The sequence below is a fragment of the Arachis hypogaea genome, chromosome 17, assembly GCF_003086295.3.
Source record: "Arachis hypogaea cultivar Tifrunner chromosome 17, arahy.Tifrunner.gnm2.J5K5, whole genome shotgun sequence".
NCBI lineage: Eukaryota > Viridiplantae > Streptophyta > Magnoliopsida > Fabales > Fabaceae > Arachis > Arachis hypogaea.
In genome coordinates this window covers 15,073,714-15,099,296 of record NC_092052.1, presented here as the reverse complement: position 1 = coordinate 15,099,296, position 25,583 = coordinate 15,073,714, and the positions used below count along the sequence as shown (strand labels likewise).

Below are 25,583 nucleotides of genomic sequence, written 5' to 3'. Positions count from 1 at the left end.
AATATCAATAATAGTAATAATAATAATAATAATAAATCTTTGTTACCCGATTCACGTATATCAAATAATTTTTTTAAATTATTTTATAAAAAAGGTGTTTGCTACGGTACGATAATAAATTTATACGTATCAATACGTTTAAAATATGGACAAATAACAATAAGACATGTGGAATTTATTTTCCACGTCAGCATTTAATTTTTTTTTTTAAATATATAATATATCATCATTTTTACTAAAATAACCTTTTAATTAAATAAAAATAAAAAATATTTATTTATTTAATTTTATAAAAAAACTTAAACATCCTTCCTTTATTTGATTAGACAAAAATACCTTTTGAATACCCCTATCTTAACAGTTTCTCCCCAAATCAAAAAAGGAAATTGAAACAGAAACCCTAGCTTCTCCACCACCGCCGCAAGGACTGTCGCCGTCCGTCGCTCTCAGGCACTACCATCGTCGTCTGGTCATCCGTGCTTCCTCCTTCTTCAAGAATCGCAGCTTCTTCTTCCTCGACCTCGGCGCGTCAGTTCCTGGTATTCATCTGCTCCATCGCGCTCCTGCCGCCGTCCGTCGGGCGCTCAGTCACCATCGTCTTCGTCTGGTCGTCGCAGATTCTTCCAACCCACCACCGTCTTCTGAGTTGTGTTCGTCGCCTGGCCTCTGTCTCCGTCATGATTCTGCCCCCCTCTTCTCAGACTGCTCAGAAGAAAAACCCATCTCCATTCCAGTTTCCTTCCTTCGAGTTCAGAGAGCAGAAGCTCAACCAAGAAAAAAACCTTAGACTTCGACGGTCAGTTCACTGCTAACTTCTTCTGCGTTTTTTATTTATGCCATTTTCAATGATTATTTGATTACTGAATATTTGAATGTTTTGTGTTTTAATTTTTATTGAATGATTATTTGATTACTAATGAGCTCTAGTTCTACTGTGTTGCTATTTTTGTGTGTTGTGATATTTTTTTGAATGAGCTTCTGCTGTGGTGCTGTTTTGTGTGTTGCTGTGTTGCTTTTTTACGTGTTCTTTATTTTTTATTGACATGCATCTGAGTGATATCACCACTGTAACTTAAGTACTAAGTATTGTAGTACTTGATTTTAGTTATGATTTTTAAATTTCTTGATTCTTGGTTGGCATATTTTCTGCAGTTCTCTAATATTCTCTTGGTTGCTATTCTTGATTCTTGATTATTGTTATAATTTTTTAATGCTTCTATTTTTTCCTGTTCTGTACTTGACTTGATTCTGTTCTTTGATTTTTTATTCTTGATTCTTGATTTTTCACTGCATCTATTATGATTCACCATAGCACGCTATTTGATGTTATTTCATATACGAGTGTTTCATTTATATCATAATTAGTAATACAACTAAATCTTTGAAGTTTGGCTAATTATAATTCATAGAGCATGTTACAAATCATTTTTATAAAACTCATAAGAAAATTGAAAAGCTGCATGCCTATTGAAAGTTGAAACCAAATTAATAGTACTGTTTTAACTCTTTCCTAGTAGTCAATAGCAGAAATAGGCATTTGGTTTAAATATGCATGTAATGTTACAAAGAATTTGATCCTTGTTACTTATCTAGCTTAAATTTGTATTGTTTTTACCTTCTTGACTAAACAGATTTTTGTCTCTCTTAATGACTTTTTGTTTATCACTGTAAAATTGATGAGCAAACCAGAGAGTTTTAAGGAACTAAGACAGCGATGAAAGAAGGAAATACTTGCTATTTAATTCTTTGTTGATTGTCATTATCAATCTTATATTTGGTTTAATATTTCTTCAATGTCATTATCACATGTTCTCTTAGGTTTTGAGTGGATGTGATTTTGGGTTTTACTTATTTGTTATCTCTCTGCTTTGGTCTTTAGATTTCAGTGGATATGCTTATATTCAGTTGCATAGAAAGATAATATGCTGTTGCTTACCAACTTTTATTGATGGCAGAAACTAGGAGAGCTTATTTATTTATTTGTTTATTCATTTAATTTTTGTTCCTTTGCTCATTTTGTTTTCATTCATTTAAGTTTAAATTTCGAGGGAGCTAATGAAGGTTTCCCAAATATACTCCATTTTGGTCAAATTTGGATCTCTTTTGGTTTGAATCTAGTTAGGCCACTTTCGGCATCTCATTACCGATTTAGCACACAACTGGAACTAACTTTTACTAGGCAGTATTGTATACCCTTAACATAAGTGTTCGAAAATTCTCTGGGTTTATTCATTTATTTTTAGCTTAACTTTTTCTTTAATAAACCGGATATTCTGGTCCTGGTTGTTATTATTTTGGCTAACGTTGATTGAAGATTTGGTTTCCTTTTATTATTCTCATTATGCAAGTGGGATGTAGTTTTGAATTTTTTGCAGTGATTTTGTACATAGTGGTAGTTGAAGAGAAGAATTGTTGTTTTTTTTTTCCCTCATAAGATGAGGCAAGTTGTTTCATATATAGAATCTGGTCAATTGAAGCTTAAAATTATGTTCAATAGTTATTCTGTCTTGTTGTATCCAAAAGTTATACTCTTATTTGTAAATATGTAAATGTCTTAATTGTTTATTTATTTAATATTATATGACATTATGTTGATCACTTGCAGATTCTGCAGAGAAGCCAACATATGTTAGGTTTCTTGTATCAAACTCTGCAGCTGGTTCTGTTATTGGAAAGGGTGGTTCAACCATCACTGATTTTCAGTCACAATCTGGGGCACGAATCCAGTTATCACACAACCATGAATTCTTTCCTGGGACTACTGATAGGATTATCATGGTATCTGGTGGAATAAATGAAATCCTAAGAGCTGTTGAACTTATTCTGTCTAAGTTGCTCAGTGAGGTAATTTATGATGTCAATTTGATTGGTAATGAAGAAAATGAAAACATGTATTACAATTTCCTGTTTTCCTGAAAGTTATTTACCTTGTGTCATTAGCTTCAAAGTGAGGATGAAAATGATGCTGAGCCAAAAACAAAAGTGAGACTCATCGTTCCAAATGGTTCTTGTGGTGGTATAATTGGCAAGGGAGGTGCTACCATTAGGTACTATTGCTTTTCCTCATTAAGTTATCTATTTACAATTTTTTGAAATATGTACAGATAAAAGTAGTTGTTGATACTATCATACTACTATGTCTTAATTTATGATTCTGGGTGTATTGTGATTTCATGTGGTTCTTTGGTGTTTCAACTTTTATTTCCCCTTGCTTCCCCTAAATTATGTCAGAAAAGAGAGAGTTCTTAATTGTAGGACCCTTTCTCTTTGTTTTTAAATTACACATGATTGGTGATGAAAGCTTAGAGCATAAATTCTTGCCTTTGGTCAGGTCATTCATTGAAGAAGCTCAGGCTGGAATTAAGATATCTCCTCAGGATAATAATTATTACGGACTGAATGATAGGCTAGTGACACTGACAGGAACTCTTGATGATAACAAATGCTTCAATACGTGATGTACAGTTAGATTCTGCTCATGTTCAGTTTTATAATTCTAGTGATGCTCAGACTTTACTTGAAAAGGAAGAAGAAAATACTAATTCTAATATCCTTCCTACAAGTGTTGATAGAACTGAAGTATCGCCATCACAAGGTGAGTATGAAGATCTTGAAAGGGTGCTATCTCGAGATCTTTCAGGCCTAGATTTGTCTGACCAAAACAATGAAGTTACTGATGAAAATGGTTTTACTTTTAACCCAAGCCAATTGACTGGGAAAAACTATGCCCCTTGCTCGACTTATGTTCATGGTTTTTGATTGTATTGGCTGATATTGATCTATACAAAGTTATTCTTTTTCTTTCACTTTTCAGTTCTTGACTAGATAATTAATAAAAAAAATGACATTCTGCAAAGATGTTGAATGATTGCAATTTAAAATAGTGTTAATTGAACTGCAATTATCATATAACCATTTAAGTATCTAAATCATTGCTGATAAATTAACAGAGAATACCATAACAAATTTTGGTCAGGACAATCATTCATTGTGGGGTGGCTATAAAAGCCTAAACATAAAAGCAACTCTAGGAAGGCAAGAAATGATTATCAATGGTTAAAGAAATTGAATCATGCATGACCTGATTTGAAATAATTAACACTACTTTATGAAGGATATGACCTCAAAAGTTCCACTTCATGTCAAGGAAAGGCAAATAACAGAGAAAAAAGAATTTAACTTTCTTGGCCAAAGATATACCAAAGCAGTGTAACATTTATTTCTGGTACAAATAAAAGAAGGAAAAGCAAAGCCATTAAACCAAACCATTCTGCCACTTGGAAAGCAATTTGGAAGTAGCAGATTGGGAGTTCTGTGTTTTGATTTGCCGCAAAAGAAGACAAAAATTATGATTTGATTGTGTTTTGAGTATGCTTTTAGGTATTAGAGCATGATTAGTGAAGGCCAAGAAAATTAAGTAGCTTTTTGATTATTTTACAAGAAATTTTGTACACTATAATCTAAAATATGATATCAGAGCTTCTCTAGTTCTAAACTTTATGCCTACCTATCTAGAAAGAACTCAACACTACATAATGTCATAAGAATCAAGAAAACAATTTTTACATGAATATGAACATGAATATTTTGTATAATCTTTAATATATGCTATTTGATTTACAATGTTATATAGATATTTATGAATATTCACTTGGGATTAATTAGTTAATTAATTTAAAAAGAATTACTCTAAAAGATTGTTAAGGAGATTTAATTATTAAAATATTGATTCTTAACTATTTTTTTATTTAGTTTTTATAATTTTTATCTTAAAAATTTTTATTTTTTCTAAAATTTTGGTAATTTTTATTATTTATTTATTACTTTATGATCCTTTGTCTTTTTTTCTCGTCAGGTAAAGATCATAAAAATAAAAAAATAAATAAAAATAAATAAATAATTAATAAAAATTACTAAAATTTTAAAAAAAATAAAATTTATCAACATAAAAATTATAAAAAATAAATAAAAAATAATTAAAGATATATTTATCTCCTTACAAAAAGATTTGATTCGTTTTGTTAAATATTATAAAAAGATTTGATTCGTTTTTTTAAATATTATAAAAAGATTTGGTCATTCTTAATAATTTTAGTATTAAAGGTCTTTTTTAATAATTAAATCTTTCTAACGGTCCTTTAGAATAATTTTTCCTTAAAAATATTACATATTTATTGTCACGTTGAATAATAAATTTAAATAATAATATCTATTATGAATAATTTCGACATAAAAATAATAAATTTACAATAATATATAATTTTAAAAATATTATATAATTATTATTAAATATTACGTATTTATTATCACATAGAATAATAAAGTTAAAATTAGCATGTTTTGGTAATGTTATGATCTTTTAAAAAAATAAATATTTATTAATAAATATTATGTATTAATAGGCAAAGCTTTCTACATTATATTATCATGGACAATATAATATCAATTTAAAATAATAAATTTAAAGAATAATATCTATTTTAAATAATTTGTAAATAAAAATAATATCCACTTTAAATAGTAAATCTTTTTAAATTACAATAATAGATACATATTCTTTATAATTATATTATATGATATATATATATATATATATATATATAAAACAATAAAATCTTTTTAAAAGATATTTTTCGATAATAAAGAATAAACAAACAAAATTTTATTCTATATATAAAAACACTCCTCAGTATATCATTAGCAAATTATATTCACATTATAATTCTAATTGTGTTACATATATGTTTGAGTGTTTGATATGGGTAAGCGAGAATCATCCGGATCACCTCAACGTATAGTTTACAATAGAGATACAAGAGATGTTAGCATTAATGCTATTGATAACCAACTCTTATATTATTCGTACTTGAACCATATATCTCGCATGCCCCAATTTTTGTATTCTATCTACCCCGATTTTTATACTGCTGCAGTATATTCTAACCAATATCCGACAACCATGCATCCATCACTATACAACATATTCCCACCATCATTTATTGTAGGTCCAACTGTCACAAATTTTCAACCTCCTACTTTCTTATATCCTTTTCAATCTACTAATCCAAGAGATTCAGATGAAATTCTTAAACTGCTAAAGTCTCCACAACATCATTAGTCTGACTCTGGTACATAAAAAGGCATCAAAACAGACAAGTGTACGCGATAAGAAGATATCTACGGCCAAGAGAAGAATTGTCTGGAATTCACATTTGTCTGAAAATAAGGTTGATGTGAAGGCTGCCTCCATTAAAGGCAATTTTTCAAAAAATAAAAAAACTCCACCAGGGACCTCACACAAATATCTAACTGAGGAGCAAAAGGCACTCTTAAAAAAGAGTACACCAAGTGGATATTCTATTAGCATGCCTACCCTAAACCAGAAAAAAATCGAACATAATAAACGGAGAATTGAATGGCCATCAGTAAGTTCTCATATCACAGTCATTCGCATGAATCCTCTACGGTTACATAACTTATTGATCTCATCAATTTTTTTTTGCAGTGGATCCCGATTTTATTTAAGCCTCCTGCATACATGGATTTGGATGACTTAGATATTAAAATGGCAACCTATGTGTTTGCACCAAATAAACGAAGGTTAAATATCTCATTATCTATCTACTAAAAATTTTAAAAATAGTTCAATATTAATGGAATTCGTATTTGTAGTGATGAGGTATTGGCGACAATAAACAAATTTAGCAGAACTCGTGACAATTTCAAGTCATTAATTCCCAAGGAGCGGGTACATGGGGATGTAAGTGCATAATTAAGCTGCTATCTCTAGCATACTTTAATTCCTAATATATTTATTATTTACCACATAGGTGTTAGATTTGGTGGTTACTATGCTAACTATGCAGGAGAAAGAAATAGGATGTCAAACAAACTGGTATTTGCCAGTTGTGTTTTCGGTACGCAATGTCTTTTTCAGGCTTGTTACCGTTTTTATTTATTTTATCTTATTACTTAATTGGTGTCACTGACTTAGCCCCTAACTATTAAATTCAGCAATTCATACTGCAATGTGATACCAAAATTGAAGTTCTGTTTAAATATTGCCAAAAAGAATTTATGGAAAAAGTTGATGAAGGTCTAAAAAAGGTATATGATTTATTGTATTTTTAATTTTGTTTTATTATTTAATGGCATTTATCTTTATGAACTGATCTATACTTTTTTTTAAAAAAAATTGTATCTAGTAATATTCTAATACGTGAAAGTTGGTACTAGATTTTTTTACCTGTCAACGAGAACAACACACATTGGTATCTGGCTGTTTTTGATTTGTGCAATCATCAAACAATTCTGCTAGACTCCCTACCGATTGCTACAAATAAAGAGCAAAAGAGATCAAGTATAGTAAAGCTGGTAAATTAACTTTTTCCCATTTTCACTTTTATGACATTTTTTTTAGGTTTCAAATATCGTCCTTTATTTAATTTTTTTCCTATATAAATAGGCAAAATATATGGAAGATATGCTCCAGTATGACTCGTTCTATAAATACAACATTCCGTTCAGGCTAAGGATACTTGATTTTGCATTTGTGGATATGCTAGAAACAGGAGAACAAGCTCCTGGCTCGTAAGGAATATCTGTATTTGTGTTTTCCTCTTTCAAATTTTTATCTGCATAAGCTAACCGCGTCTTATTTAACATAGTAATGATTGTGGGGTATGGGTGGCAACTTGGATGACAAACTACAGGAAGACGTATAGTTATACAATAAATGTAATTTTTTTTTGCTAAAAAAAATAGTACTTCAATTGCTAATGTGTATGGTTTTATTGGTAACCTAAAATATTTATATTTTTCAGGTTAATCATGGTACAAGGATGCGACTTGCGTTGGATTTGATTCTAAGGCCCCACAACTTGATGCTGCATAATGTCATTGAATCTGCTACCAGGAATTACAATAAGTATAAACAAAATGAGTCAAACAAAAATTAAATAATCGTAATTGTCATGTAGTCATGTTTAGATTATATTAACTACTAAGACTTGTTAGTTTCATCTCTTTTACTTAAAAAATTATTATGCACTATATTTTTTATGGACTTTTGTTGAAAATTATTGTTTCTGTCTTTCGTTCGATTATAGTTGAATTTAGGTGAAGCTTAATTTTCACTCTAGCATTTTGATTCCTTGAACCACTTCTGTGTTGTAAGCTTAATTGAAAATTTGATACTAAAATATATTAAGCATTTTAAAATAAAAACAACATGAGAGAATGGTTATAATCTATCTTCTGAAAATCGGTTCGGACCGGCCAGTTGAACCGATTGAACCATGAACCGCTACAAAAAATAACTCAGACAAATGTTAAAACCCCTAATCTCAAAAACCGCAATTGAACCGTCGAACCGGCCAAGAACTGGTCGGTCGAACCGAACCGTCACCTGGCCAGATTTTTGGAATAAGGGAAAAATGCCAAGTTCTGAAAACGGTTCGAACCGACTGGTCAAACCAGTCAAATCGTGAACCGGAAGAAAAAGCTGTTCGGACCAAGATTCTGAAGACCGGTTCGAACCGGTCGGTCGAACCGTGTACTGGTATAAAAAATGAATCGGTCATATATCAAAACCGAAAGATTCAGAAACCGTCGTTGGACCGTCGAACCGGTCGAAAACCGATTGGTTGAGCCGAACCGGGACCCGACCGGTTTTCTAAAATTTGCTCAAAACAGCGCCGTTGGTTAGAGGAACCCTAACCAGCAAGGGTTTGAAAACTGGTTCGAACTGGCTGGTCAAACCGATGGTAAAAGCGATTCGGACAGATGCCAAAACCGGGGATTTAAAAAATCGCCATTGGACCGTCGAACCGGCTGGGAACCGGTCGGCCGAACCGAACCGCGACCCGGCCGGTTTTTTAAAATTTCTCCAAAACGCTGCCGTTTGGATTGAGGAACTCCTTACCCAACGTCCCACTCCCAACCCTAGTCTCTCCAAAACAGCCCACTTCCAACCCTGACTCTCCAAAATGCAAACACGCGCAGCACTCCCATCAGGCCATCACCCTTCCTCTCATCGTCATTGAGCTCCTCCTTCACTTCCGTCCCGCCACTGGCAAGCAACCGCCGCCGTCGCAACTTGGAGCTTTGAAGCCACTGTCGCAACGTCGTTCTCCTCCATCGTGCAGCCACGCTTGAGCTTCGAAACCACCGTCGCCGGCCTCGCCTCCTGCCTCCGTTGCGCAGCCACTGTCTTGCCGGCGCCACTGTCTAGGTATTAATTTTTTTAAACTATAATTGTTGAATAATTCTTGTTACTTGTTAGTTAGTCTGTGAACCTTGCTGTTATTACTGGTTGAATAATTGCTGAATAATTGTTGTTAGTTAATCTGTGGACTTGTTACTGAATTGAATAATTGTTGAATAATTTTGACCGTTGAGACTTGAGATTACTGGGTTGGAGTGAGTTGCTGTGGTTTACTGTGATATTGTAATTGGATTGTATTGTTGTGATATTGTATTGTTGTTGGATTTTTTTCAACTAAGAAACACCTAAGGCTATTGGATTGTTAAAATTGTGCTTAAATTTTGCTAAAATTGTGATTAGCTGAAAATCTTATTAATCTTTATTGAAATTATGCTGAAAATTTTGTTAAAAGTTTGTTAGAATTTCTATTTGTTCATTATGAGTAGGAGGGGTTTAGAATACTTCTTCTGCAAGGAGAAAAGGATCACTATCTTTTTCTATTGATAACTTCAAATACACATTCCAGTAGTTGACTTGTTGGGAGAGAAGAGAGCCATGAGAATGGATCTTACACAACAAGGATTAAAGGTAGAGAATGCAACGGTTGGGCCTTTAGGGTCTGCACTTTTTGACTCTGCTGTTTCCATTTTTTCTGCTCACAATAAGTATGCTTTGTTCAAATAGCAGAATACTGGAATTCATTGATTTGGGAGGTGAAATGAGGAGAGATGTTTGGCATGCTTTTATAAGTGAAATTATAGCGTTACACAAGTTCTCACATGAATATGGACCTTGATTATGATCAATCTTTTGTTATAGAAAAAATAATTTTTTCATCTTTGTTTTTAACAAAAAAATAGATGAATTGAATTAACTAGATAAGTAGATGATTGAATATTTATTATTGGTATGCTTGATAAATTGTGCCAATTATGCGTTTCTTGAAATTGGTATGCCTCTCCTAGATTCTGAATAGTGCGATTCATGTTTCTGATTTTGATAATTTGAGTAGTTTATGAAGCATAGATCACTGTTATTGCAAATGATTTGGGACTACTTTTGAGGTAGTTGAGACCTGAATGGCAAGAACAAGTTACTAAACCAAGCATAATAGCATCTCAGCTTGCCAGTTTGAACAGAATTCTTGAGTTTCAGTATTTCATAATTATCTATTCTTCATTAATTTTCGATGATGTCCTGGTTCATTTCAGGGTTGCAAAAGCTTTCCTTACTAAACTTGGAAGGGTGCCTTGTAACAGCTGCATGCTTGGATTCTCTTGCAGGTTTAATTGCTTGATATACTTTTATGCTTATTATGTTGCTGATCTAGAAAATTGGTCGCTTTATTATATTTCCTAGAAACAATACAACTATACAACTACTAAACCTATAAACCAACCAACATATTTAAGGATAAGAAGAGAAAAAGATGATACTTTTATTTACAAAATAAATAACTTGAGTGGTTTATACACTCTGCTGTACAAATGTTATCCTCAATTATCAATACAACCTAAGATATTATCATATTGCAAGCTCAAAATTGCTTCACCAAAATTAATAATGAATGAAAGAATGATTAGAGAGAACTCAATAAAGGCAACCTCAAGCAGGAAGATCATTCTAACATTACAATGCACCCTTGAATTCTTCCAATTTGCCCTCGAACTACAGGAAGATCAAATAGTTCTAGCAGCAGTCCCACTGCTTCCCTCCTCTCTTCTGCATCTCTTGTTAGAGACTTCACCACTGGTGATAAAAACTCAGTTTCTGCCATCTTCTCCTGCACAGTACTATTACAAAAGATAACTAAGTAATTAACAACAACAAATACAGTCAATTTCACAAGAAATATTGCCTTATTTTCAGAATTCTACCTTTGTCTCATCTTTGCCCGAAGCCATATTTCCTAACAATTGAATGATGTTAAGCTTCTCTTTTCCATAATCATATTCATAGAAAACTGGATTTTTTGTAGGAAAAAAGAAAAGAAAAGAATAATCAGTTACACAAGTAGTAAACCGTAACTGGGAAACACATGATAAAGGAATTAACTTTATAAGAAACTAATGGGAAATTGAGAGCAAAAAAGGGAAAATCAATCACACATAGAAATTCAAGAAATTCAGAAGGAAATTGAATTGAACCTGTTGAGAAAATGCAAGGGATGACTAAGAAAACTGTGAAAACACCTAGAAGTTGAGCTTAGACTTCCACATGTTTATTATAATTTTTTTAAGTATGAAAAACTGTTTTAACACTCTTATGCACTAATAGCTCTTAGGTTTCATAGAATTTGATTGACCAATAATTTTAATAAAAAAAAAAGTTTAGTTCATTTTGCCTATTCCATTCTCCTAGCATTTAGTTAGTACCTAACATGTTAAAATTTTAAGTTCAGTCATGGAGAATGATGGCAAAGAGTCATATAAGGATGGTGATCAATCTGAAGATTTAAGTGTTGAGTATGAGTACCTTGGTTATTCTTATTCTCAATGATAGGTTAATGGGGCTGCTGATCGTCTTCTACGATCCCTTCTTGGAAATCAGGTTCATTATTATCCAATAGATCAGTACAGGTATGTATATAGCTGGTTGTGTGAGTTTTGTTGTGTTTTATTAGGGTGTGTTTGCGAATTCTAGGGGAAGGAAAGTGCATGTTTGGTTGGCATTTCTGTTTCTATTTTCAGTTTTCATTTTCAATCTTCTTTATTTTTAAGATTTGTGAAGGAAAAAGTGAAATCAGAAAACAGGATTTTAGGGCCTGTTTGGTTGCAATTTCAATTCTATTTTCATTTTCTGTTACATTTTGACTACGGTGATGATCAAGCATTTTCTTTAAATTGTCTTTCTGGGTGGTTATTAGTTTCATGTTTCTTGTATGCTTTATTTGATTCCAGGATCTATCATTTATCATGGCTATTCTCTCAAGGTATTTCCATTTTCATTGTTTCCCATTGTAGTTAGAAATTGTTGTGCTATGCGTAATTTGAGAGACTAATACGTTGCTGGTTTCTCCTTGAAGTTCTCATCATGAATCCTTGAAAGCTCAGAAAGCAATTAATGAGGTAGACTTATCCCCTTCAGATGATTGTTGACTTGTATTGTAGTTTTATTGTCTTGATATAATTTAATAGTTCCTGATTTTTAACAGCTTTTTGTAAAGTACAACATCCAATTTTCTGGAGTATCTAAAAGCTTTTTTAGGATATCAGACAAAGACAACCATACTTGTGGACTGGGATTTTCAGATTTGGTTTCTCAGATTGGCTCTATGAGTTTTGATTCCACTGGCTTGCATTGGCGGTAAATGGCAACTCATTTGGCCTTCTTTCTTTTCATATTTGACTAGGTTTTAAAGTTGTTTAACACTCACTATAGATTGAGATGGCCTGACACATGCTTTAGGCTCTGTTTCTTCACTACTTTTGTTTTATCTTATTCATCTTTAGTTTGCTTTCTGCTTTACATCTTTTTGACTTGTAAATGCTTTCTATTTTATAATTTTGCACATTCAAAGCCTTGGCTCAATAAAATACTTTTCTCTTTCAGGTATAATTTAATGGCTAACAGAGTTTTGCTCTTGCTAGCTTTGGCTTCTCGGAACCACCCAAATTCATCAACTAGAATCCTGAGTGAAACAACTGGTTTGTATTGCTTGTTATATACTTTTGAATCCTCCTTTGTGCTATCTTTTGTGCATTGTGTTTACTATCTATGCTTTTGCTCGTATAGGCCACTTTTTGAAGAATTTGAAAAGTCAACTTCCTCAGACAAGGATACTTGCAATTTCGGCTTTGAATACACCTTAAAGAAATCACCGTACAAGCTGTCACCTGGTGAGAAATCTGCTGTACTCGAGGATTTGCAAGGCAATGCCAAGTCATCCCTTGAAGAAGCTTTAACTCGCACCTTTAATGGCTGATATGGCTAGAACAATTTTGAGAGATTCTGACAAACACCAAAAAAAAGTGTGTTGCATGTCAGTGGTTTTTCTTTTTCTTTTTCCCCAACCTTGTTTTTGTTTTAGTCTATTCTTTACAGTTCATTTTTGGTGCTTGACCCTGGTGCCATTTAATTCTCTGGGGCCAGTCCCTTGTACTTTTAGGTAACAAATAATGGGAAAAATTTTCCTTCTTTGTATGCTACCATTTTTGTTGTATGGAATACAATTTTTTTTCTCCTTCTCTGTGGCAAGAACAAGGTTTCCCCATTTATGTGTGGGATTGATTTTAATTAAATGTTGTTATGACCTTTGGTTGTAAGTTTCAAGCTTGTTCACATCAATACAACAATAAAGTTACAAGCCATGATTTTTAAATTAGTTACATGCTCATTGTAATGTTCATTGAGAAGACTGTGCATTAAAATATGCAACTAAACAAACAAATTTAAGGGAAAATATTTAATGGAATAGCTTCATATGAAAAACCATTATATGTAAATCAAATTCAGCTAGCTAACTTAAGAGTTCAAACTTGTTATGCATAATAGTAATAATAATATACAAAATTATTGCTAAAGTAGAAATGGTAGAGCCTCTTAGTGTCATCATCCTTTACCATGTCTTCCCTCCTTTTGATTGAAGAAGTCCATGCATGCGACCTAGATATATAATAATCTTACATAATACAGTTCCACATTTCCATGCATACACCATTAAAATAGTTGGTTGACATCTCTAATAATATATATTTTGGTTGTAATTTTTGTTACAAAGAGAAGTTACAAAATGTAACATAAATAACCAATCACAGAGTAACACGTCAGCAACTAAAAAAAAAAATTGTTTTTGCCATTTTTATGTGAGTCTCCCCCTCCTGAAAATTAAAGTTCCTCCACTCATTTTACAAAGGATAGCTAGATAGTGACATAAAGTTTTACTTGAGTTCTTATATTCTGTGCAATCTGTACAGGGAGTATAATCACTTCCAAGATAACTTATAAACAACTAGGAACTTGGCTTTTTTTAAATAAACAACTTTAAGAGTTGTATACAAGAAAATTGCCAACCAAAAACCAGGAAGCAAACAGTGGATACCAGGAAAGTTGTATACAGTAAGTAAAAGAGAACAGGACCTATTCATTATAGAGCTCAAAACCGGTAATGCTAAATTGGTACTGAGAAGTGGCACTTGAATCTGAGTTGGCTAAATTAAACAGCTCCTCAAATCAACAAGAAAGTTTGCTGTATGAGTTTTCACCGGTGATCAAATTGTTATGAAATATGTGTATTGTGACAATCCTGAAAATGAAGGCATATTAGAGAAAGGCACTTGTCTAAATTAGTGAACAGTACCAAGGAAAAAAACCAGGACAGATGAACATAAAATTGCATGGTAATCTTTCACTTACTTTTTACCCCAGAATATTATCATGGTAATAAATTTGAAGAAACCTAAGGCAAACTAATGGATCTTGTTGCTTAATTAGGCCATTATTTTATTAGGATTCATGCATTACATACTTCCTTCTTCTATTGTTACTTAACCGAGTCAACCAAGTGCAAAACTATTTTTGTGAAATAAGAAAATTTGTACATATTATAATACAACCTCTTAAGTGCACTGATATCACTAACTACCTTAGTGGAAATAAGCTATCAGTTGAAGTATATCATGCAAAAACAAACTGAAATTATGAAGTAATGTACAATATGAGCATGTATGTTGTGAGCAGGGAAGTTAGACCATACAAATGAGAAACATTAATCTTTAGTTAGTATTTGATGCTTGAACATTTGGTAATCCGATTGCATTATGTTTTAGAACATAAGAAGAAAAAATATCTCTTTGCATTTTTAATGTTAAAAGTTTACATATTCATATATTCTCTTAACTGTTACTTTTATCATTATCATATTTATTAATTTCTGAATTTGTTGTTATTTACTGGCTTCCTTAAAGTTATATGAACCATTACAATTCTGAATGTCCATTTGCATTCAAGATTTTATTTTCCTTCCAATGATTGGAGTCATCTTCTATCTATATTATAAAATTTAGAGATATGTGAAATGTGAATGGAAATAAGACTGGCTGTATTTTCCTTTTGTCAATTGGGGGTTTAGCTTGTTTGCTTTTATTTGATCCAAATACCCGAATGGTGTATATGTTCAGTTTACAATTTTTTTTTAATTCATTCAGGGGAAATAAGCTATCAGTTGAAGTATATCATGCAAAAACAAACTGAAATCATGAAGCAATGTACAATATGAAAACTGTAGAGATAAATATAATAGGGGGTGTTTGAGCAAGACAGCAACAAATTGTAAGCCCGGTCATATGAAAACTGTAACATACACAAGTAGTGCATAGAAAACATAATAGGGGGTGTTTGAGCAAATTCAACTCTGATGATTTTTAGCAAAGAAAAAAAATTAAACTCGGTGATTATTCAGCAAGACAGCAACAAATTCAAGATTCAATCACTAACAAATTAATTGATTACCAATTCAACATCATCTCAAAATACAGGGAGAAGGGAATCTGGGAAAGGGAGAACAGGGAAAGTGATGATGCATGGACTTACCAACGGCGACTGGGTGACGAAGAGGACCCGACCCCAGAAGAGGACGAGCAACGAAGCAATTGACGACCCTACGATGGTCCACGATCCACGGCGACTCGCGACAGCGAGTACTTGAAACCAGAAGACGATGAGCGACGACGATCTGATGAGTGCTTCTGTCGCCGGCGAGGAGGAGCCCAGGGAAGGCCGTGAGACGTTGAAATGCCGGCGACGAGACGAGAGCAGCAACGAGACGCTGGTGAGTGTGAACGAGTAGAGAATCTAGTGAGATCGAGAGAGACTCTAGTGGCAGTGAGAGAGAAGAGACAGTTTGAGTTTCAGAATTGGGAATGAGAGAGACGTTCGTTGAGAGTGTGCTGGTGAGAAACCGGGAAGATGAAGACACGAAGCTCTGTTCTTTTATTTTTTTTTCTCAGTTTCTCAGATGACTTTTTGGTATGAACAATTATAGATGAAGGTTGCGTGAGAACTCGGTAAACAAAGAACAAAGTGATTTTGTTTAGTACTTTTTAAATTTATTTAATTTTGTTGGTATGAATAATTGATTAGAATTTATGAAAAGACAAATAATTTTGTTAAATGTATTTTTATTTTTATTTTTTAGATTATTTAAATTTTAAAATTATAAAATTAAACATTTTAATTAATTTAAAAGAATAATTTTTGTCTAATATATACAAAAAAAAAGGATATTTAAGTCCTTTTATAAAATTAAATAAATAAATATTTTTTATTTTTATTTAATTAAAAGGGTGTTTTAGTAAAAGTGGTGATATACTATATATTTAAAAAAGAAAAAATTAAATGCTGACGTGGAAAATAAATTCCACATGTCTTATTGTTATTTGTCGATATCTTAAACGTATCGATACGTATTGATTTATCAACGTACCGTAGCAAACACCTATAAAAAATATCTTTAATATAATTATATTATAATTAATATTTAATGAATAATATATAATTATACTAATTTAGAAACTTATCTTCATTATAATGGTATCAAATCAGAATTTAATGCATTATTAAAAAATTACCTTAATAATAGGTAATTTACATATTTATTTTTGTTTTGCTAAAGTCTATATATAGTGTTTTCCTGTGGTACATGAATCTAAATTTGATAGTCAATTCATAATTTTATATTTAGTATTTTTTTTACTACTGCATAGAATAAGAATGTATTCTTCGTTTTTTATTGAAGTTTATCCTTTTAAGGTACAATTTATAATTTTTTATAATATCATACACTCATTCTATTATATTATTCTTTTGATAATTTTTTATTTGTTGTTACTCTAAGTTATTCTTATCGTCTAATGTTCCAGTTCGATTGTCTTTTGCCACAATCATTTACAATGCATCACATCCATGAAATATCTCATCGACTTGTCTTCACTGATTCGGATTCCAACTACATGGATGTAAGCATTCAAAGAAGAGGCAATAGTCTCTACTTTACCGAAGGATGGTTGGATCTACTCACCTATTATGACCAACCCAATGGAACGTGGTTAAAGTTAGATTTTTTAGGAGGAGCTCGATTTTTTATTGAGGAATTGCATACACGGAACTTTATAGGGCAAGTTCAAGTTCCATCCCCTCCATGCTTTTTATGTCTGCCCAAAAATCTTCGAAGTGGAGCACATAATGAAATTGAATTCCCTCAATTTCAGTTCAGTTTTGCTAAATTCGTGACAAATTCAGATATGCAATTTCAATAATTGGTAATATATTTAAATTTTCTTAGTTTAAACTGTGAATTATTAGAATAACTTTTTAACATATTTTAATTTTTTTTAGAAATTACTAGCTTTCTTTTGCATGCATGCAATGCCAATGAGGGGAATAAGAGTTAGTTTGATTTCTCGGTGTGATAATTCTATATCTTGCCGCATTGCATGGATAACGGATGATGAAGCTTATCTAACAAGAGGATGGTCTGATTTTGCACGAATTCTAAATATTGAAACTTACGATGTTATTTCAGTTGGTTGTCGTTATAAGAATGATTCTATACTATACGTGACTAAGGACTAGAATAGGTTCAATATTGTTTAGATAATTTGGTTTTACTATTAGTATTTGATTAAATTATAATTATAGAATTTTAAATTATTGTCTCAATTTATATATTACGATTATTTTTTGTGGATTTGCTATTTTTAAATAATTTAATAAAATGAAGTAGTGTGAGATATTATTAAGTTTATTTTTATTTTTTATTTCTTTATTTGTATTATCATTATATTTGACAAAAAATAAACCTATACATATATTAAATCGTTGACCTAAAGATAATTTATTTGCCAATAAAAACAGATTTTATTTATAATTGGAATAAAATTTATTTGCCAATAATCGGTGGATAAAATTAAAATTACACCCGTGTCATATAATTATAATTGATTAATTGATATAAAATAAAATTATATCCGTGCCATCAGTAATAATCTAAATAATTATATCTTAACAAAATATAATTTGAAATAATTTATAAACAATTATCTTAACAAAAATAATTATTTAATAATTGATTTAAAAATTAATGCAAAAAATAATTATTAATAATAGTATTATTAACTGGGTAAATAATATAATTTCAAATTATTACTTGAAATATAAATAATATATAGAAATTTATTGAGTAAATCAATGATTTTGCACCTTAATAATTTGACAATTATTACTCAATTAACCAGTTAATTGAATTAGCAATAACAATTTCCAATTTCAAATTTTGTATATTAAGTAGTTATCAAAAACTGGGTAATAACGATTTACACGGAAAAATCATTGATAAATTCAATTAACTATATAGAAGATAATATACTAACAGTTTTAGTATATTATTTATGGCAAGCGAAGTTATTTCCTCAGATTTTCTATTAAAATTGAAATTAGTAATAGTTTAAAAAAAGGTTTATTAATAAAATTACTAATAGTCACATTTTTATGCACAAGATATATATTTTCTATATATTATTTAAAAAATATAATGAAACATGAATAATAAATGAGTATGTTATTTCTTCGACTAGCTAATTAATGCAAAATTGAGTATCCTTTTTTATTCGATTGAGGTCATATTCTGTTTGGTGAAAGTTTCAATCACCTTAATTAAATCCTGTGTTTGTGCCTTAACTTATACAGGTAGTAATATGTTACATATTATTTGATATATCTAAGTAGTTATTTCCCATAGCAGAAATTTCCCATAGCGAAAATGTAAAAAATCATATTAAGGTTTATTGCCAAATAATTAGTGGATGAATAATAGTAGATTGTATTATTTTGGAAAAGTATTTTCATTATAATTATATCAAATCAATATTTAATTATGATAAAATATATTAATTATAATTATATCATAGAATTATAATAATTATGATATTTATGTTATATATTTTAATCATTTATGTACGTAAATAATTAGAAATCAAAATATAACTTATAATTACCCGTGCCATGCAAGATTAAATAAGATATATAATAACATAGATGATTTGTTACTTATACTGATTAAATACAATAAATACATATTAATTTAGTTAAAAAAAATCACTGTCTCCTATGTTTTTCTATTTATTTTTTAATTCATTAAATCCAATCAATTATAATAAATTAATTATATCAATTAATTAATTCAATCAATTATTTTTTAATTTATTTTTTGAATTCAATAAATCAAATAAAATTAATTATACTAATTATTTGTATTGACTAATTGATTTGATTAATTCTTAAAAATATTTTTATTTTATTTATTTTATTTATTTTATAACTAATTAATTATTTAATTTTATTAGGATAAATATCAAATTCTATTTCTAATATAAAAATACAAAATTTTATTCATTTCATTTTTATTTTACCACTATAAAAGACCATATATACTAGAAGAAAATATCATTCATTTACCAATTACTCTTTCATTGGGTAGCTTTTACAACAATTCTTTTTCTTCCTATGAGGCGCCATCACAAGAAGGCAACTATCATTAACACAAATCAGCACACACTCTTCAACTCCCGTGCTCATCATTTAGAGCAATATATGATATGTTATCCATTAAGCATTTATAGACCATGGTGTTATCATGTTTGCATAAATAAATAAAAAATCCATAATTAAGCTTAAGTCATTTATCTATTTGTGTGGTATATTATAGTGTGAAATTACTTTTTATTTGTGTTGTGCAATGATATTATGGTTTAATTTAAGCTTTTATTTTAGAATTGTGTTATGATTTTATCTCATCCTTTTTTCTTAGATATTAAGTTGATGTATTTTTATTTATTATTATTGAAGCAGATGTGATATAAATTTGTAAAAAGAAAAAAACTTACATTCAATTTATTTTATTGTAGTCTTCTATTCTTCTATTTTTTATTCTTTTATTTATTTTATTTTCTTTTTAAATATCATATAATTTATTATAATTTATACCAATTAATTAATTATAATTCATTATATCAGTTAGTTTAATTCATTAATTTATAATATACATGATAAAATAGATCATTTATTATTTATACATTTATTTTTTTAAAATTTAAATCTGAATAATTATATTTTCAGTTTTTTTATGAACAAAATATTATTAATAATGAATAATAATCAACCATTCATACTTTTAATTAAAGTGTTTGGATGATTTTTATATTTATTAATATTAATTATTGATTATTTTTTCATAAATAAATTATATTATAATTTTATGTTAGTTCATAATTAATTAATGATTAATGTTTATAAAGCTATGTTACTTTAAATTTTATATTTTATAAATATTTTATTTAAATATATTTTTTTAACATAAAAATGTATTATTTTTAATAATATCATAATTTTATATTTTTTAATTATTCTAAATAAATATTTTATCAAATACTAATTAAAGCTATTCTTCCATTTGCTTTTACTAATATATTTTTTAACTATTATATAAAATTAAAATCGTATTAATGAATTTAATATTAAATTTAATTTAGCTTTTTATTATTTAGAGTGTTTTTCAATCAATAATTTTATACTCTTTACTTTTTTTTTAGTTTCATTTTGAATTTTAATTTAGTACTCAAAGGTAGTGAAATTATATTGATACTGAAATAAAGTTACAAAAGGGTCCATAGGGTAGAATAAGTAAAATAATGTGATACCCACATTGCAACATTCAAATGAAACAACTTAGGATCTAAAATGTTTATCTTTCTCTTTCTCGCCGTCTATTATATTATCTATCCTATCATATAAAAATCGAATTTTTACCTTTAATGATAGAATCAACGTAGCATGCTTATGTATTATTTTGTTTAACTCATTAAAGTCAATTTATTATGATGAATTAATTATATCAACTAATTGATTTGAATAGATATTTAAGTATCACACAATTTAAAATTATGTATATTAATTATTTTATTTAATTTTTATGATATATAAATTTAAGGAATAAATTAAAATAAGATAATTTATTACTTATTTAAATTGTATACAACAAATATAAATTAATTTAGTTAAAAATTTACTATTTTCTAATCTTCTATACATAAAAATGTCAAAACAAAATTATAAAAATAATCTTTTTATCACTTTTGCTATTTTAATTTTATTTTCTTTGTTTTTTATGTATAATTTTATTTTATATTAACTTTATTTATTTAATAATAAAATATACTCATATTAATTATATCATATAATAATATATTTTTTTCCTATATTAATAAAAAATTTCAATAGTTATTAACTACATCTAATAGAACGACTGAGAAGTAAGAACTACGAGAAGTTAAACCCAAGTTCAAAATGCTGAAACAAAGAAAAGAAAACAGTGGATATATGATTAGAGAAAAATGTATAATAATGACAAAATATACTAAAACTGAATTTTTTCTCCAACTAATAAAAGTGAGGTGTTAATTTCTCATGAATTCATTTTTTCTCTAAAATAAAATCACTATTTTCTTTTCAAAATTTATTTTAAAAAATATATTTATTATAATTATATTACAATTAACATTTAACGAATAATGTATGATTATACTAATTTAGAGAAATATTTTTATTATAATTATATAAAATCAATAGTTAATACATTATCAACTAATAAAAGTGAAGTGTCAATTCCTCATGAATTCATTTTCTCTCCAAAATGAAAGTACTATTCTCTCTTCTAAATTTATTTTAGAAAAATATCTTTATTATAATTATATTACAATCTTACAATTAGCATTTAATGAATAATGCATAATTATAATAATTTAGAAAAATAAAATAAAGTCCAGTAATTTATCTTCTGACTGCACACGTGTATAGAATAACTTTTAAGAATGAGTCATGTATAGTAAATACGGTCAATGATTGTAAAACTATATACTAACATTGATATAATATTATTTTAGGTATATGTTTTGCAGGCATCAAAGAAAAGTGTTGAGTTGTTTTTTAATAGATTTAAATTATTCATTTTCTATTAGAGAATTTTGTGCATTAGAATTCTCTAATAATTTATTATTTATTTTGAGCTAATTTTGATATGTTCTTATTTGACAGTAAAATAACATATAAAAATTTGTTGGTGGGTCTAAGTATTGTTATTTATGGTCACATTGAGTATATATGTTTGATTTATTGAAGAAAGTAGATTACTAAAACCAATTAATAACTATTTAGAGTTAATATATTTAACACTAGCTTAATAAAAAATAAATAATACATAACATGTTATATTTTTATTAATCAAATTATTATAATTTAAATTAATCTTAACAAAATAATTTAAAATTATAATTTTAATCTTATCACGTGCATGACACGGGTTAATACACTTGGAAATTACTGCATGATGAATGTGGTATATAGAGAAGTTTTTGAGAGCCTATAATAAAAAGGTAATAACAAAAAATTTATTACTATCACTTAAAAAAATTTAGAAATTCTAGGAACTAATAATAGATGAATTCTTATTGTACATTAATAGTTTGAGAATATTAAAATTATCATAAAAATTCGTATAATTTTATTCTCTTGACAAATAATTTTATAATTACGTTAATCATATAATTTTATATACAAATATTGATACAATGTTATTTCATGTATATATTTTGCAGGTATCAAATGATAGCATTGAATTGTTATTCAGTAGGTTTAAATTATTTATTGTTTATTACAAAACTTTCTGCTTTAGGATTCTTTATCAATTTGTTCTTCATTTTGAGCTGATTTTGATATTTTTTTACTTCACAGTATACCAATCTATAAAACTTTGTTGATAGATTTAAGTATTACTAGATTATTTATGATCATATTGAGTATATATGCCTGATTTATTGAAAAAAGTAGATTAAATAACTATTTTATAGTTAATACAATTAACACTATATTAAGAAAAGAAAAATAACGCATACAAGTTATTTTTTTATTAATTAAATTATTATAATTAAAATAAAATTTAACATAACAACTTAAAATTATAATTTCAATTTTATCACGTGCATGACACGGGTGATTAAACTTGTATTATATATAAATCTAACATAATTAATAAAAGTATATATGGAGAGACAAAAATCACTCAATCTATCAAAACACAACCATAAAAAAAAGTTTTTACATTCATAATAATATTGCAGTAAAATCTAATAGAAATCACAATCACGGTTCAATATTGCAGTAAAGAGTTATGAATACAAAAATAATTGAAGTGAGGAATTTGGAAATAATAAAGAATTAAGAAAAGAAAGAAGACAGAGGAAGTTGGTTAGTTTGTTAAGCTTGGCGGGAAAGTTAGTTGGAGATATTTTATGATTGGTTATTGATGAGAATGAAGTAGTACTAGTATATAAGTTGGTAGTGGAGTGTGTGTATTTTGCGCTCTCTTGAAATCATTCTGATTTCTCTCTCTCTCTCTCTTCTCCAATTCATTCTCATTCCATTTCTTCGATCTTTCTCTGTTTCTTCAATCATGGAGGACAAGTATGTGGCGTTTGCAGCTTTGATGCTCGTTTATCTCGGCTGGTACGGCTATAAAAAATTAAAGAGTTGGTATCGGCGACGGGAAGATGAGCGGCGATGGGGCGGTGGCGGTGGCGGTGGCGGCAACCGCAACCGAGCAGGTGATCATCCACGCGGTGGCCGTGGCAACGGAGCAGGTCGAGGTCGAGGTGGCGATGGCAACGGAGAAGGTCGAGGTCGAGGTCGAGGTGGCGATGGCAACGGAGAAGGTCGAGGTCGAGGTGGCGATGGCAACGGAGGTGGCGATGGTAACGGAGAAGGTCGAGGTCGAGGTGGCGATGGCAACGGAGAAGGTCGAGGTCGAGGTGGCGATGGCAACGGAGGTGGCGATGGTAACGGAGAAGGTCGAGGTCGAGGTGGTAATGGCAACGGAGAAGGTCGAGGTCGAGGTGGCGATGGGAACGGAGAAGGTCGAGGTCGAGGTGGCGATGGTAACGGAGAAGGTCGAGGTCGAGGTGGCGATGGCAACGGAGAAGGTCGAGGTCGAGGTGGCGATGGCAACGGAGAAGGTCGCGGTCGAGGTGGCGATGGCAACGGAGAAGGTCGAGGTCGAGGTGGCGATGGCAACGGAGAAGGTCGAGGTCGAGGTGGCGATGGCAACGGAGCAGGTCGAGGTGGCGATGGCAACGGAGAAGGTCGAGGTGGCGATGGCAACGGAGCAGGTCATCATCCAGACGGTGCTGATCCTGAGCGGGCAGGCCAAGGTGGCGATGGCATTCAAGAAGCTGACTTATGCCACCATGAACATGTTCCACTCCTTCCCGATAGTGAGTGAATTTTTGCATGAAATTCTTGATTCAATTTAAGTTGCTACGTACATTGTGATGATAATTCTTGATTCAATAGGATCCTCAAATGAAGCTCCAAGAACTGCTCAAGTAAAAGAAAGCGATGCAGAAGAAGAGTAAGTTGTTGGTCATATCAATTGACATGCTTCATGTTATTCCCTTGTGCCATAATGTACCAATTCCATATTCAATTCCTTTTATGTTACTGTTAATGCAGATACGAAGTGAGCGGCAAATTGAACTCTAAGAGTGCTCTATACAATTTGACTGTTGTCCTTCTCAAGCTTTTGGCACGAAAGAAACCAAGTGATGAGCAGCAGGGCGTGTCTTCTGAGCCTTTGTTGAATGCTGCTGTTTAATCCCCCAACTACGTACATTCTTTTAGTCTCTACTCTTTCTATCTCTCTACGTGCGTGCACATTTAATTTCTTGCAAGAACTCGTCGTAAATAAGCACGCCTCCCATTATTGTTTACATACATTTTCTTCATAATACATGACGGTTTTTTTGAGCTATACTTGCTTCTTTTATATTTCTTTCATTTATTTACTGCTTCTTTGGTCTTTACATATGATGGATTATTATTGCCTTCTTACTTGAAAGTTGAAACACATGCATAAATGAGATTGTGTACATCAAATAGAATGTGATTATTGGCGTATTTATTCTTTGTAAATTAATTCTATCTTATGTATGTTGGTGGGTTATCTCTCTGGGATACGTGGTTTTAGCTTTCGTTTTGTGTCGACATTGGACAGAGTTATTTTCTTCTTTCAAATCGATATGGATAAAAAAAAGGGACACAATTATTTACTACGTCTAAGATGAGCAAGTAAAAAAGGCAACACACAAAAAATGAAATCCTGTATTGTATCTAATTAATCAGTAGCAACTACTAATTAGTAGGTACAAAACCCTGGAATAGCGGGTAGATAGATTGGATTGATGCTGTTCAATCCCAATCCATAACTATCTGCTAATGTGCCTCTTGGCCAGTCACAATGGGTAGGGAAAATGTTTTAGGTAGATAAATTAAAGGT

General features: G+C 30.2%; 2 protein-coding genes and 1 long non-coding RNA gene across 6 annotated transcripts; 2 read left to right on the top strand and 1 right to left on the bottom strand.

Annotated features, from left to right (window-relative positions):
• The first annotated feature begins 320 nt into the window (after window positions 1-320).
• LOC112766260 (protein BTR1-like) lies at window positions 321-3,806 on the top strand. Its single transcript, XM_025812166.3, has 4 exons — window positions 321-796; window positions 2,606-2,844; window positions 2,941-3,047; window positions 3,332-3,806. Exons 2-4 carry the CDS (start codon window positions 2,776-2,778, stop codon window positions 3,456-3,458), a joined length of 303 nt encoding a protein of 100 aa, XP_025667951.1. The 5' UTR covers window positions 321-796; window positions 2,606-2,775; the 3' UTR covers window positions 3,459-3,806.
• A 5,098-nt stretch (window positions 3,807-8,904) lies between these two features.
• On the top strand, window positions 8,905-13,388 carry LOC112764321 (proteasome activator subunit 4). 4 transcript variants are annotated; one of them, XM_072222490.1, is made up of 8 exons: window positions 8,910-9,232; window positions 10,417-10,488; window positions 11,708-11,784; window positions 12,106-12,137; window positions 12,231-12,273; window positions 12,360-12,511; window positions 12,758-12,852; window positions 12,941-13,388. In XM_072222490.1, the coding sequence occupies exons 4-8, from the start codon at window positions 12,121-12,123 to the stop codon at window positions 13,015-13,017; spliced, it is 384 nt and encodes a 127-aa protein (XP_072078591.1). In that variant the 5' UTR covers window positions 8,910-9,232; window positions 10,417-10,488; window positions 11,708-11,784; window positions 12,106-12,120; the 3' UTR covers window positions 13,018-13,388. The 4 variants fall into 4 exon arrangements, with proteins under 4 accessions (XP_072078592.1, XP_072078591.1, XP_025665673.1 ...); XM_072222491.1 differs by lacking the exon at window positions 11,708-11,784 and having other exon boundaries at window positions 8,905-9,232; XM_025809888.2 differs by lacking the exons at window positions 8,910-9,232; window positions 10,417-10,488 and having other exon boundaries at window positions 11,641-11,784.
• On the bottom strand, window positions 10,620-16,227 carry LOC112764323 (uncharacterized). Its single transcript, XR_011875011.1, has 3 exons — window positions 15,737-16,227; window positions 11,083-14,450; window positions 10,620-10,998 (listed from the first exon to the last, which is right to left on the bottom strand). It is a non-coding gene; the product is annotated as an uncharacterized lncRNA (long non-coding RNA).
• Window positions 16,228-25,583: the final 9,356 nt, after the last annotated feature.

Coding starts and splice junctions, on each gene's coding strand:
- LOC112766260 (XM_025812166.3), top strand. CDS start 2,776: ATGGTATCTGGTGGAATAAATGAAATCCTAAGAGCTGTTGAACTTATT. Junction 2,845..2,940: donor TGTCTAAGTTGCTCAGTGAG/GTAATTTATGAT, acceptor TTGTGTCATTAG/CTTCAAAGTGAGGATGAAAA. Junction 3,048..3,331: donor AAGGGAGGTGCTACCATTAG/GTACTATTGCTT, acceptor GCCTTTGGTCAG/GTCATTCATTGAAGAAGCTC.
- LOC112764321 (XM_072222491.1), top strand. Junction 12,512..12,757: donor TCCACTGGCTTGCATTGGCG/GTAAATGGCAAC, acceptor TTTCTCTTTCAG/GTATAATTTAATGGCTAACA. Junction 12,853..12,940: donor AATCCTGAGTGAAACAACTG/GTTTGTATTGCT, acceptor TTGCTCGTATAG/GCCACTTTTTGAAGAATTTG.